Source organism: Nycticebus coucang, chromosome 7 (assembly GCF_027406575.1).
Source record: "Nycticebus coucang isolate mNycCou1 chromosome 7, mNycCou1.pri, whole genome shotgun sequence".
NCBI classification, from domain to species: Eukaryota; Metazoa; Chordata; class Mammalia; order Primates; family Lorisidae; genus Nycticebus; species Nycticebus coucang.
In genome coordinates this window covers 80,097,291-80,110,807 of record NC_069786.1, presented here as the reverse complement: position 1 = coordinate 80,110,807, position 13,517 = coordinate 80,097,291, and the positions used below count along the sequence as shown (strand labels likewise).

The 13,517-nt window shown below is 35.1% G+C and overlaps 1 protein-coding gene across 1 annotated transcript in view; it reads right to left on the bottom strand.

Annotated features, from left to right (window-relative positions):
* Window positions 1-3,330: 3,330 nt before the first annotated feature.
* NUP35 (nucleoporin 35) overlaps window positions 3,331-13,517 on the bottom strand; it is a 36,046-nt gene continuing 25,859 nt past the window's right edge. The window contains exons 5-9 of the mRNA XM_053597768.1: window positions 9,641-9,782; window positions 7,602-7,671; window positions 6,161-6,289; window positions 4,941-5,105; window positions 3,331-3,995 (exon numbers count right to left, since the gene is read on the bottom strand). Of these exons, the coding sequence (XP_053453743.1) occupies window positions 3,918-3,995; window positions 4,941-5,105; window positions 6,161-6,289; window positions 7,602-7,671; window positions 9,641-9,782 (584 nt within the window). The 3' untranslated portion in view covers window positions 3,331-3,917. The remainder of the gene's footprint in view (window positions 3,996-4,940; window positions 5,106-6,160; window positions 6,290-7,601; window positions 7,672-9,640; window positions 9,783-13,517) is intronic.

Below are 13,517 nucleotides of genomic sequence, written 5' to 3'. Positions count from 1 at the left end.
ACTTTACATCCTTCGTATTAACCTGGATGGAAGTGGAAGACATTACTCTTAGTAAAGCATCACAAGAATGGAGAAGCATGAATCCTATGTACTCAATTTTGATATGAAGACAATTAATGACAATCAAGGTTATGGGGGGGGAAAGGAAAAGCAGAGACAGGGAAGGAGGGAGTGGGGCAGGGCCTTGGTGTGTGCCATACCTTCTGGGGGCAAGACATGATTGCAAGAGGGACTTTACCTAACAAATGCAATCAGTGTAACCTGGCTTATTGTACCCTCAATGAATCCCCGATTAAAAAAACAAACAAAACAAAAAAAAAGTTCACCACAGACTCTATGTTAACATCTCTCCAGTTATTTAGGTTGAAGGACATTCTTTAGTTCATTCCTCACTCAAGGGGGACTTTCTGCACATTCATAAGCATGTCTGTGCAGTGATTTTTATACCTAAAAAATCAGTTTTGCTAGATACAAAATTTTTTCATGCTTTCTTTCCACAAATATCTTAAAGGGGGATCATGTCTTTTTCTCTTGGTATAGTGCTGTTGTTTTAAGTCTTCCTATTTTTGTCTAGACAGCCAATCCCAAAGTTTGTATCTTGCTATTATTGGTTGTTCCAAGATTATCTGATCAGGTAAACCAGGGTGCTTTTCCAATATGTAGTTCCAAATTTTTTTTTTAATCCAGCAAAGTATCCCATTTGATTTTGTTATGTATCTTTCCCTTTTCTACCTAAAATTTGACATATCCCCACTAATCTCTTTTATCTGTTTTCTGATTTCTACAGCTGTCCTGCAATTTTTCCTGAAATAGGAAATCTCCTATTTCCCTTAGGGCATCACCTGTTCATCTGCTTGTTTACTCTAGCTCAGTTTTCATTTCTGAGTGATTGTTTTCCTTAGTTTCCAATATTTTCCAAGTTGTTTGAGTTTTGTCTTTCTTTCACATTTTGCATCCAACTTCTAAACATCTTATAACTCAATTTTAAGTAATAGGTCACAGATATCCATTTTCATGAGCTGGCCTTTCTGGTGTGTTTCGATGTCTATGGGGATATTATTTTTGCTCCTTATCCTTTTTTGTAACAAGTTTGCATAACTATAATTTTATGTTACTTATTTTTGTGGGAAGTTGACTTTTCTAAACTTACAAAACAAAGTTTGGTTCAGGGTAACTTTCTAACTTCACAGATATCCCTCTTGTTTTTGTATAGTGTTCAGAAGTCAGCTTGCTTCCTAAGAGTTCCCTGTATCTTTTAAAATAATATAATAGATACAAAGATGTGTAAGATATGTTAGAGGAAAAAACAAACCCAAATTACAGCAAGCAAGTACTTCTAGCAAGAAAGCAAACTTTTGGCTGGGTGCCCACAGTGCAGTGGTTAGGGCGCTGGCCACATGCTCCAAGGCTGATGGGTTTAAACCCCACCCAGGCCTGCTAAACAAACAAAAAAAGAAAATAGCCAGGCATTGCGGCGGGCTCCCGTAGTCCCAGCTACTAGGAAGGGTGAGGCAAGTTTGAGGTTGCTGTGAGCTATGATGCCACAGCACTCAACTGAGGGTGACAAAGTGAGACTTTTGTCTCAATAAAAAAAAAAAAAAAAACTTCATACTCAATGAAGGCCTATGAAAATAAAATGTCCCCTCCAGTAAATTGAAAAGGTGTGTGTGGGGGAACCATTAAAAAAAAAAGAGTATAACTCAAATACAAAACTTCTTTAATGAAATTTAAAAAGTTCTATCTTGAATAATTGAATTCTGCATATAATGAAATGGAATATAAAAATACAGTCCTATTTAATAAAGTTGGAAGAGAAGGACTTCAGTGTGAAAGTTTTTGGGTGAAAATTATTCTATAAATATAATGATAAATAGATTTTTATCCATACCAGTAAATTCCTTAGTATCATTTCATCTCAGAGAACTCAACAAGTCTTCAACATTGGTTTGCTAAGATTTAAAATGCATTATCAAAATCTTCCAAGCAATGTTATTTATAAAAATGTATTAAAGATAAGAAAAGTGCAGATTACCTAGGTACATGCATATGTTAATGTTATAGGTCAGAGGTCCCCAATCATTTTGGCACCAGGGACCAGTTTTATGGAAGATAATTTTTCCGTGGCAGGGAAGATGGGGGAGAGGGTGGGACTGGAGACAGATCTCAAGCAGTGATGCTTTAAAGCCAGGTTCTTGACACACTACAGACTGGTGTGGGTCCTCAGGAAGGGGTTGGGGTCCAGTTACAGGACATGTTTTTACAATTCAGGTCACAACAGTTAAAATCTTCCTTTTTAGATTCAGCACAGTGAATTCCAGCACTCTAGGAAGCCAAGGTGGAACGATTCACTTGAGGCAAAGAGTTCAAGACCAGAATGGGCAACACAGTGTGACCCTCCTCCATCTCAACCCCACCCCAAGTGAAAAAATTAGCCAGGCACAGAGATGCACACCGGTAGTCATAACTACTTGGGAGGGTAAGGCAGGAGGATCACCTGAGGCAGGAGTTTGAGGTTATAACAAGCTTTGATTGCACGCACCACTGCACTCAAATCAGGGTAAGACGCTCTCAAGAAAAAAATTTTTTTTAATTGTGTAAAATGATTATGGAGAACTTTCCCAATGAAGGTATCAGGCTTCTGCCAATGTGTCCAATGAACAATCTGAGCATAATTTTCAAAATGAGGCAAACAGAATCAAATGCCTCTTCATTCATATAAACTGTACCAAATGACTATCAAGTATTCTTGAAAAAAAAATCAGGAATCTAATTTTATCTTCTCTAGATCCAAGATATAGAATAAATGATGAACAAGCTGAACAAGAAAGCAATGAGTAAATGTGAACCTTAGGAAACTGAGCAATGCACATGGTTTCTTCAACAAGTCCGTGTGTGTTGGACAGGGAGAAGAGGGGGAAGGAAATTAGATTTTAAGAAATTTAAGAGACAAAAAACATGTATTGGGTAGACCTAGTTTAGATCAAGATTTTGAACAAGCTGACCACAAATATTATGTTTAAAGACAATTATGAATTTTTTAAATGGGCTGGATTTTAGATAGTAATTTTGTTGGGTGAAATACTAACATTATAATTACATATGGAAATGTTCTTTAGTAATATAGCCACAAATATTTAGATTAAAATGACATTACATCTGGGATGTGTTATAAACAAAATAAAAGGGGAAGTTAAGAAATAGTATGGCAAATGTAATGGCAATTAAAGCTGGATTCCAGGTTCATGACAATGACATATTTGCTCTATTTTAGTAAGTTAAACTTTTTATGACTGTAATAATAAAACACCCTTTCAAAAAATGTTTAATACATATAATTGACAAAAACGTTTATTATCAAGAAACTTTAGTAGGTTTTTAAAAAGAATGTTCTTGTTTTCCAATACTAAAAGATAATCCACAACAAGACATATACAAACAAGGATAATTAAAATATTAAATACTATCTAAATTAAAAGACCATAATTCAAATGCTAATTATAATCTTTATGTCTTGGTAGAAGCAGCTATAGTTCCCCTTCATGAAATTCACCCCAGCTTTTCATGAATACAACAAAGCCTCACCACAAATTCAGTTATTTAATTTACAGTAATCAATGCTGAGTTTTTTATGCTTAAGCATGCACTAAAACAGAAAGCACAAAATCCTATTTATCAGGATTTTTAGTTTTCTTTAAAATGTAACTCAAGCATCTTTTAAAAGTGCGAGCTACAAATAGGCTGTATCCTTAAAGACAAAAGCTTCTTTTTAAAAGAAGTGTGAGATAGCAATCCCAATACTGCTAGGAGTGGTTATATAACTAACCGAATGAAGGAAACCAGCAGTATTCTGCCAACTCTGTTTTAGTGTCACAACCGCCTCCTTGGTAGTTGAGTTCTCAGCTCTTCCTATACTTATACTACCAGCCAAACATGTACTCCATTGCTCTGGATACAAGACTTTCATCTTTTTTTGGTGTTTGTCTGTCAGAAATAACCTATTAAAAAACATATACAAAAAAAAAACTGTCAGGTTATTATTTTTTTAATGTCACAGTCAATTCTACAATAGCTAATTAAAAAAAAATTAAAATGCCTTTATAGCATTATTTAGAAATTAAAATATGGGCTCAGAATATCTTTATCCTTGGAAGAATGGCAAAATTTTACTCCTTTGGCAAAGTAAATAATATCTGTTTCTTAAATTAGAAAACTGAACAAATAACACAGAAAGCAAGAAATGAGAAATTTTAAATATCAGTAATAGAAACTAAAGTGACTGTTTCAGGACCTGTATCCATAGCTGAGTAAGCTGAGAGTAGTTGGCTCACAAGAAGACAATAATACAAATACTGAATGGGGGTCACAATACTAGCATTTTTTAAAGAATATCATGAACTTTTAAGCTTTTTTGAAATGAGAAATTTTTTCTCTTAGAATGGGAAATGGTCAGTGTCTTCTTTTGATAACCAAAGCTACTCCAACCTACTTACAATACCATCAAATTCAGTCATCAATTTAATGGGGTTTTAATGTTCCTTCATGCCAAAAATTTGTACAGGAAATACTTTGTATGTATGCAAATAACTTAGAAAAAAACTAAACAATAAACTCTCAAAATGTTTTAAGGAATAGCAAAGAAATTCTTTTAAACTTGAAGATAACTTTCCAATTGATCAAGATTCTAACTTGAAAATACAGAATTAAACTAAAAGTTTAAGCATTCATCAAAGCAATCATCTCAGCATGAAATATTTAATGGCATACAAACCAATCCAATGAAAAAGTTAAACATGCATGCAGCCTTCAAAGTACATTTTTTTTTTTTTCGGCCAGGGCTGGGTTTGAACCCGCCACCTCCAGCATATGGGACAGGCGCCCTACTCCTTGAGCCACAGGCGCCGCCCCAAAGTACATTTTTTTTAATCCAATTCTTAAAATACCTGATAGTCACTAGTAGAAGCTTTGTATGCTGTAGCAAGAGGTCTCATGGTAGAAATCCTAGGAGTACTTCCAGGTTGTGTTGGTGTGCCTAACGTTTTGATTGGTGGTGTAAAGGCTAGAGATGGAGACGATAAAGCACATCTGTCACCGTTTTCCATAACACTCTGGAGAAACAAAGAAACAACTCATCTGATTTAAACATAATACATAAAAAAATAATAATAATATATATTACCCAGTATTACATTCTTCTTACAATAAAAATTTCACCAAAAAAGACATACTTTAATTGAACTAACCTTCAAACAGTTATTTCTTTAGGTGTTCTAAGATAGTACTATATGCTTCTTAGCTAGCTAGCATCTGAGATCTAACACTAAGAAATCTCACTTCAGTGACCTCAAACAACCTCAATACAATTATAGACTTCAAGAATAAGAATCTTCTAACAAACACTATATACAATTTGCAAGGACAAAAAGAGAATTGTTGAAGAAACCTGAATTAGAGGAGAGAATCAAAGTTCAAAGCTATTTAGAACTCAGTAACCCTAAATATTCCCGTAGCTCATGCAAACATCTGTTACAACACAGAACAATAATTATACAACTACGCACTCGTAATAGATTATAAGACCAGGAGCCACATCTGCTTTGTTCACTAATGTGTGTACACCATCACTAAGCAGTTCCTGGAATGTAGTACAAGTTCACATATAGTTACCTAAAGAATGCTCACAATGATTTTACCAACTACAAAGTTTAAACTGCACTCAGGATGATTTAAAAAGCACATAAACATGGAAAATTTTTTTAATATCTTAAAATAAAAATAACAAAAAGTTTCAACCATTCAAAAGTTAATTAACAGTTACCCTTCACGTGAACTAATTCATTCTAAAATAGCATCATTTCTTCTGAGAACTTAAAAGAATCTGATATTGCTTTGTACAATGGGCTTATAGCCAAAAAGGCCTAACATCTAGGCCTCACCTTCAACAACTCTGCGCAGGTTACCTAAGCCCTCTTGCCTTTTTCCTTTGTCTGAATAATGAAGGGGTTGGGCAGATTACCTCTAAATTCTAAAGCCTTATGATGAAATACCTTTGGTTTACCACGAAGAGTAAACATCACCATATATTGCAAACTAAGAAAGAGAGATCAAGGAAAGCCAATCTATATGAGATTAAGTTATTTTTCTTACATCACCAATCACTTACTTTATCGATACAGGGTTTTACACCAATCATGATGGATTCTCCAAAAATCCTCCCATCTTTGCTTAAGGCTTTCCGGGCCTGCAGTTTAGATTGATAACGAATATGCATCCAGTTTCCTGTGTTAGACATCTGCAAAAAATGAAGTTGTCTCTTAAAAACTGAAATATATATAAAATCTACACCTAACTCTATCAGAAAAGAGAAACAGAGCCAGGTGCAGTGGGTCATGCCTGTAATCCCAGCACTTTTGGAGGCCAAGGTGGGAGGATCACTTGAGGCCAGAAGTTGGGAACCAGCCTGGGCAATATAGGAGAGCCCAGCTCTACAAAAAAAAATTTAAAAATTAGCCAGGCATGGTGGTGTGCTCCTGTAGTCCCTGCTACTCAGGAGGCTAAAATAAGAGGATTGCTTGAGCCCAGGAGTCTGAGGCTGCAGTAAACTATGATGAGGTCACTGCACTATAGCCTGGGCAATAGAGCCAGTCCTTGTGGGGGATAGGGGAGGGGAGAAAGAAAGAAAATAGAAATACGTGAAGATGAATTTACTTCCATTTTTTGATGCCCTATAAAAAGCTGTATATAGGGTTCAACAAAAATCCTATGGAAACAGTTTCAATAATCTGTATGTAGTTCTCAATTCTCTAAAATAAAGATGTGGCAAATACTCTGAAAGTAAAGAAATTCTCAAAAGAATTATCTATTGTAAAGAGATCATATCAACACTTGCTATAAAATTTTTTAAAACTGTATTCAATCTGATTTTGTGTAGGAATTAAATCAATCTCTAATAATAGAAAAAAGATTTGTTGTTTATAACTTGTGTAAGATAAGACCATTTTTAAAAGCTTTAAACTAAAAATTCTATGAAGTAAGGAACTTTCTCCCCTTTCTTTATCCCCAATAAAACAAGCTTAACTTGGAAAGCAGTAATATGATAATCTCTTGAACCCAAGAGTTTAAGGTTGCTGTAAGCTTGGCTGACCCAGGGCACTCTAGGTAGACCAGAGCGACAGAGTAAGACTCTGTCTCAAACAAACAAACAAAATGTATATGTATATATACATTTTGTATATGTATATATACATATATACATATACAAAATACATATACATATATACATATACATACAATATATGTATATATATACACACACATATACACACACACACAATATTTAGCATAATCTATCTTTTTAAAGAGACTATAAACTATTTAAGAAAGTGGGGATGGATCCTGAAACTCTCACTCTTTTCCTTATCTCCTCTCTTTTTCTTTTTATCAAACATTATGCAACTTCTAGTCTTCTAGATTACAAAAGACACGGTTTACCAAAACTTTAAGAAAAAAACTGTTAAGTTTAGAAAAAAATAGGCAATTTTTTTCTATTCACAGCTTATCTTTCCTTAGCCAAAATCTTGAATTGGAAAAAAATTAAGCCTTACCACATGTTTTAAGATATTCCCATATTGTGCAAATTGTAATAATATATAGGAAGCAGATGCTTGAGGAAACCTGAAAAAGAGTTGTCCAAACAAAACAGTCAACTTCCACTATCAAGACAAATGCAAATTACCATATTTACAAGAGTTTCAAGATAATTCCCTTCAACTATCTAGAACATTAATAGATTCCTGAACATCCCGTTTTCCCCTACAACAGGTAACTCTGTTAACGTCCAGTCATTCAAAAGCAAATACCTTAATGTTAGTTTTGACTCAGCTATTCTCTAGCCTCAGATTCTACCAGACATCTCTAAAAATTCCACTCTCACTGCCATTACCACAGCTCATAGAAAAGAGCCGTTGAGTTGCAGTTCTGTATGTATTTTATAGTATGTGTGTTTGCATGCAATTTTAGATATACTATGGTCATTAAAAGAGAATATTTTAAACTGTAGAGACATATCATCATGCATCAAGCCATTACCTAAAAACATTGAAATTTAGCCCTGAAACGAAAATAAAACTTAGTACCAATATCAATGGTTTAGAATCATTTAAAAGGATGGTTGCCAAAATATTTATTACCTGTATCACTATATGAGAAAATTCTAACTGACTTCTTTATAAAATTCTGTATGGTCTGAATTTTTTACTGTGAGACATTATTATTTTAATATTCCTAACAACAAAGGTATATCCAATTCGAAATAACTACTATCAATAGTGTGAGGAAACATCTATCTGGACGTTCTTTAACCACTAATTTCAGTTATCTGGAGCTTGGATTAGAACCCTAAAAAAAAATCTGAACCCTAAAGAAAAATATCTTAGTATCTCAAAAACTAAACACATTAAATCTGAGTAAAATATTTACTACATTCAGAATTAGAATTTTATTTTATTTTACGTATATAACTCTGGATATGAGATTTCTAACCCCAGAGAAAAACAAGAAAGGAAATGGGCGATGTACAGACCAAATATGAAGAAAATAAAAATGAAAAGGAAAAATAATGGCTGTGAGGAAAATATTAAGCAAAAACAATATAATTCTAGGGCTCTTTGGCCATTTTTATTCCAATGCTCTATGAAAGAATCACCCAAAACAGATGAGTGATATTTCATGACGACCTTAACTCACCAGGAGAAAGTTAAACCACAAAAGGAAGAAACATTTATAATGCATTCTTGCCATAAATGATCAAAATAAAATGTTTTATCCCTTAAAGAAAAATGCTTCAGTCTTTGCAATTAATTTCATAAAGAGGGTTATTAAAACATAAAATTAACAAAAAGCTGGAAAAGTTGTCCCTTAAAATATGGAAAAAAAAAAAAAAAAAGGCCAGAAGTATTTCAAGTAATTTCTCTAATAACTGTGAACCTTACTCAGCCTGAAAACAGGCCTAAGAATGGATATACAGGCCTGGTGTGGTGGCTCATACCTGCAATCCTAGCACTCTGGGAGGGTCAGCCAAGTGTGAGACCCCATCTCTGAGCCTGAGCAAGAGGGAGACCCCGGCGCCTGTGGCTCAAAGGAGTAGGATGCCGGCCCCATATGCCGGAGGTGGCAGGTTCAAACCCAGCCCCAGCCAAAAACCACAAAAAAAAAAAGAAAAAATTAGCCAGGTATTATGATAGGTGCCCAAAGTCCCAACTACTCTGGAGGCTAAGACAGTAGGATTACCCAGGAGTATGAGGTTGCTATGACCTCTGAGGTTGCTATGGCACTCTAGCCTGTGGCAACACAGTAAGACTCGTCTCAAAAAAAAAATAAATAAATAAAATAAAGACTGGACATAAATGTGCAAAAACATGCAGCCATCTTATTAGAGAAATAAAAATCTAAAAAACAGAATGAAGAAGCCAGCCCAATTGCTATGGATACAGGGCTGAGTACAGGTCTTTCTGAAGAAAAGGGGAATGCAATGACCCTGCTTTTTATCTAAACAGAAACATTTTTTTTGTATGTTTGAGAATATTCATTATAAAATTAGGGTGGGGATATTTTTTTTTAAGATGGAAAATGATCCAAACCTTACCCAAACACAGTCACCCAAGTGTCATCAAGATGATCATCTGAAGTAAGAGAATCTCCTTGAGTATAAAAAGGATCCAGCTGGGCAGGAGATAATGTTGTCTTTCGTGGCTGACCAATATTTGCTGGACTAAACATACTTTGCCCTGTATTAGTATATTTGGTTAGTTACCAGTGCAAACACCTTGATTTATTTTAAATCAAAGATCTTAAATTTTAAATGATAAAGTATAATAAAAGTTGGCAATTATATAAATAATTGAAAAAATACAAGTGATCAAATGACAATTTCATCCTACCAGACAATTAGAAGAAATAATAATTAGGCATCATTTATGATTTTGTAAATGTTTAATGCCGATATACCACCCCAGGGGCAGGGTCCCCTAAGTCCTATGGAACTGGCGGCAAGTGAAGAAATACAAAGTTAGAAAGGACGGCAAAGAAAGAGACATGAGGCACAGAATAGAATTAAAGGTGGGAACTCAGGGTTCCATTGCCCCTCTGTGGGATTCTGTCCAGCAATGGCCCTAAGTGTTTGCTCCAATCTTATTTTATTGAAGTCTATTTCCCCACAGGGTAAGATGAGGGAGGGAACAAAGACACCAGCAGTTTCTCTGAGTAAGCTTATCAGCTCCTATCGTTATTACTTAAGGGTTTGACTAGCATTGAGAAATCTAAAATCTGGGCCTTGTATTGGGAGAGCCTACTACTGGAGAATAAAAACACACAGATTTCTGGGAGGTGTTAAACTCCGCTAGTTCTTTGTGAAGTACACCCGCCACTGGCATTAATCTCCCCAGAGGAATTGGTGGGAGGGAGGAATTTTCCTCCCATTACTACCACAGAGGACCTTCTGAGATAAGGGATATAAGCACTTCTGTCCACATCTCAGGGCTGGAGCTACTCCCTTGATCTCTACCCCAGACAAATGCAAATCTCCACAATGGGTATCTGCTTTGCCTATTTACTAGGCAGGAAACGACCCAGTTAATGTATCTTTCTAGGTCTTTGCCATAGTCTCTTCTAAGGCCATTTTTCCTCAGAGTGCTCACAGACCCAGCAGGGGTGTTTGTAAACTATATCCCCAACAGGCTAGAATTTCAGAAAAGGAAGGAAGCTTGCAAGCAGTGGCTAGATGAAATGTAAATTAGTTGACTTTTCTTTGTTCGACTCACTTAGCGAACTTTTTAATTTTCCTCTTTTTTCTGGGGATGATTTCCCTTGCCAAGATGGGGTCCGTATTCTTCCTGCAGTTTTATTTTATTAATATAAATTTGCTAAATGTTTAATTAATTTCTGGTTGACCTACACCAGAAGATCTCCCAGTCAACCTCAAAGACTTCTGTAAAATTCTTATTCCAAACCTATCACTTTCAACACAGCACTTCTGCCTTTAAAAATACTCAAAAACCCACATAACAAAATCCAAATGCCTTGGCCCCCACAGTACGGCTGCAATCTTATTTTTCTGGTATGCCATTAAATAGTGTCTGCCCTATTTCATAAAATGTGAATGTGGTTCTCTGTTATTCAGGTCATTTCCAATGGCTACTGATTAACGAGTATGTCTATGTGTTCTACGCGCCATGCAAGTTTGTTTTATCTCAGAGGCACCATGCAATTAAGATTACAAATTCTGGAGCAGCAGAGGCTGTTTTCATCTTTGTAATAGCAATAATGATACGCTCATTCAAGATTTTTTTTTAGCACTTAAATATGCACTAAACATGATTTTAAGTATTGAAGACACAATAGCAAACAAGACAAAAACAAAAACAAAAAAGAAAACCCTATAACTAATAGAGTCTAAATTCTGAGGAAAAGAGACAAACAGACAAATAAGTACTTAGTATGTAAGAAAACAGAGGATGCTATAGAGACAAAAATAATAATGCAGAGAAGGGTGATAAGGATCATTTGTGTAGAAGGGTAAATGAAAAAAAGATTTTACTGAGGTGCAAAAACCAGAAAGGGGAGGGAGACAAAACATGTCCATATCTTAAGAAAGTAAATATTAGGTGAAAAAAATAAGAGCAAAGGTTCTAAGAAAAAACATGACTGGTGTTAGAGGAACAGCAAAAAGACCACTTTTTGCACAGTAAGGGAGGAAGATAGCAGGTAAAGCAAGGAGATGAGAACAGAGAGGTAACAACATGTCATATCATACAAATCAGGGAAACTACTGTAAAGGCTTTGGTTTTAACTCAAAGTGAAGTAGAAAATCAATAGAAAATTCTGAGCAAAGGTACGATAAGAAGACTAAAATTTTGAAATGACAATAGAGGTAGCCTTTTATTAAATGCTAATTATTACACCATTCTGCACATGTATAATTTTATTTAATTCTAACAACCGTATAATAAAGATCCTATTAGAAGCTCTATTTAACAAATTAGGAAACAGGGCAATATTAAATTATATCCAGAGGGATGCTGCAATTACAATCTAGGCAATCAGAATCCAAAGCATGAACTCTTTGTCAGTAATCTAGTTAACACCTGTATTTACTACAGCAGGTCTACAAGTGTGGTCTGCAGACCTTTGCTGCCCAAGACCTTCTCCTGAGTTTAGCCAAGCCAAAATTATTTTCATGAAAATACAAAGTTTCATTTGCCTTTTTCATTCTTATTCTCTCAAGAGCGTACAATGAACTTTTCCAGAAGCTACTAAATTCAGGTGAAATGCAGAAACAGACTTATGAGAATTCAGCTATATTTTGTCATGTTTGAAAAATATAAAACAGACTCAGCGCCCATAGCACAATGGTTATGGCACCAGCCACATACAACAAGGGTGGCGGGTTTGGACCCAGCCCGGGCCAACTAGACAACTACAACAACAAAAAAAAAAAAATACCTGGGCATTATAGTTCCAGCTACTTGGGAGGCTGAGGCAAGAGAATTGCTTAAGCCCAAGAGTTTGAGGTTGCTGTGAGCTATGACACCATAGCACTCTACTGAGGGTGACATAGTGAGACTCTGTCTCAAAAAAAAAAAAAAAGAAAAAGAAAAAGAAAAATACAAAACAATGTCAATCTTCTCATGAAAACCTTTTCTTTTAGGAAATGGTTTTCACTTCAAAAGTTATTTATAGTTCAATGAAACATTAGTATTTTGAAAAAAATTTTTAAAGTTTTCTGAGTTTTAATATCTAATGGAGTAAATATCAATAACTATAATTTATATAAACAAAATTCTTTGGTCTTCAATTTTTAACAGTGAAAAGAGGGTCCTGAAAGTATGAAGTTTGAAAACCACAGTTTTACAGAATAATATGTGTGTGAGTCACACTCTATTTCTACGGATTTTTAGAGACTACTTGCTCAACACATTTTCATTACTATCACCCAAAGTCATTCCAAAATATTTATAGTCAAATGGATTTCTCAAAGAATGTTCTTAAGAACCAACGATTGGGTTTCAAGCCTGTAGCCCAAGTGGCTAAGGCACCAGCCACATACACCAGAGCTGGCGGGTTCGAATCTAGCCTGGGCCTGCCAAACAACGACAGCTACAACCAAAAATGACTGGGCGCTATGGTGGGCGCCTGTATTCCCAGCTACTTGGGAAACTGAGGCAAGAGAATCGCTTGAGCCCAGGAGTTGGAAGTTGCTGTAAGCTGTGATGCCAGGACGCTCTACCCAGGGTGACAGCTTGAAGCGCTTTCTCAAAAAAAAAAAAAAAAAAAATGATTATCTACAGAAGAAAAATAAAAACTACTGTGATAAGTTTATAAAAAGCTATTTTATCCTGATAGAGACTTAAAGAGGTTATTCAATAAGGAAATTTTTATAACTTCAAATTAAAATTTTCTACAGTAATTAACCACACTTTACCCTCATTTAAAAAATTTTGATAATGCTATATAAACTAAAATAA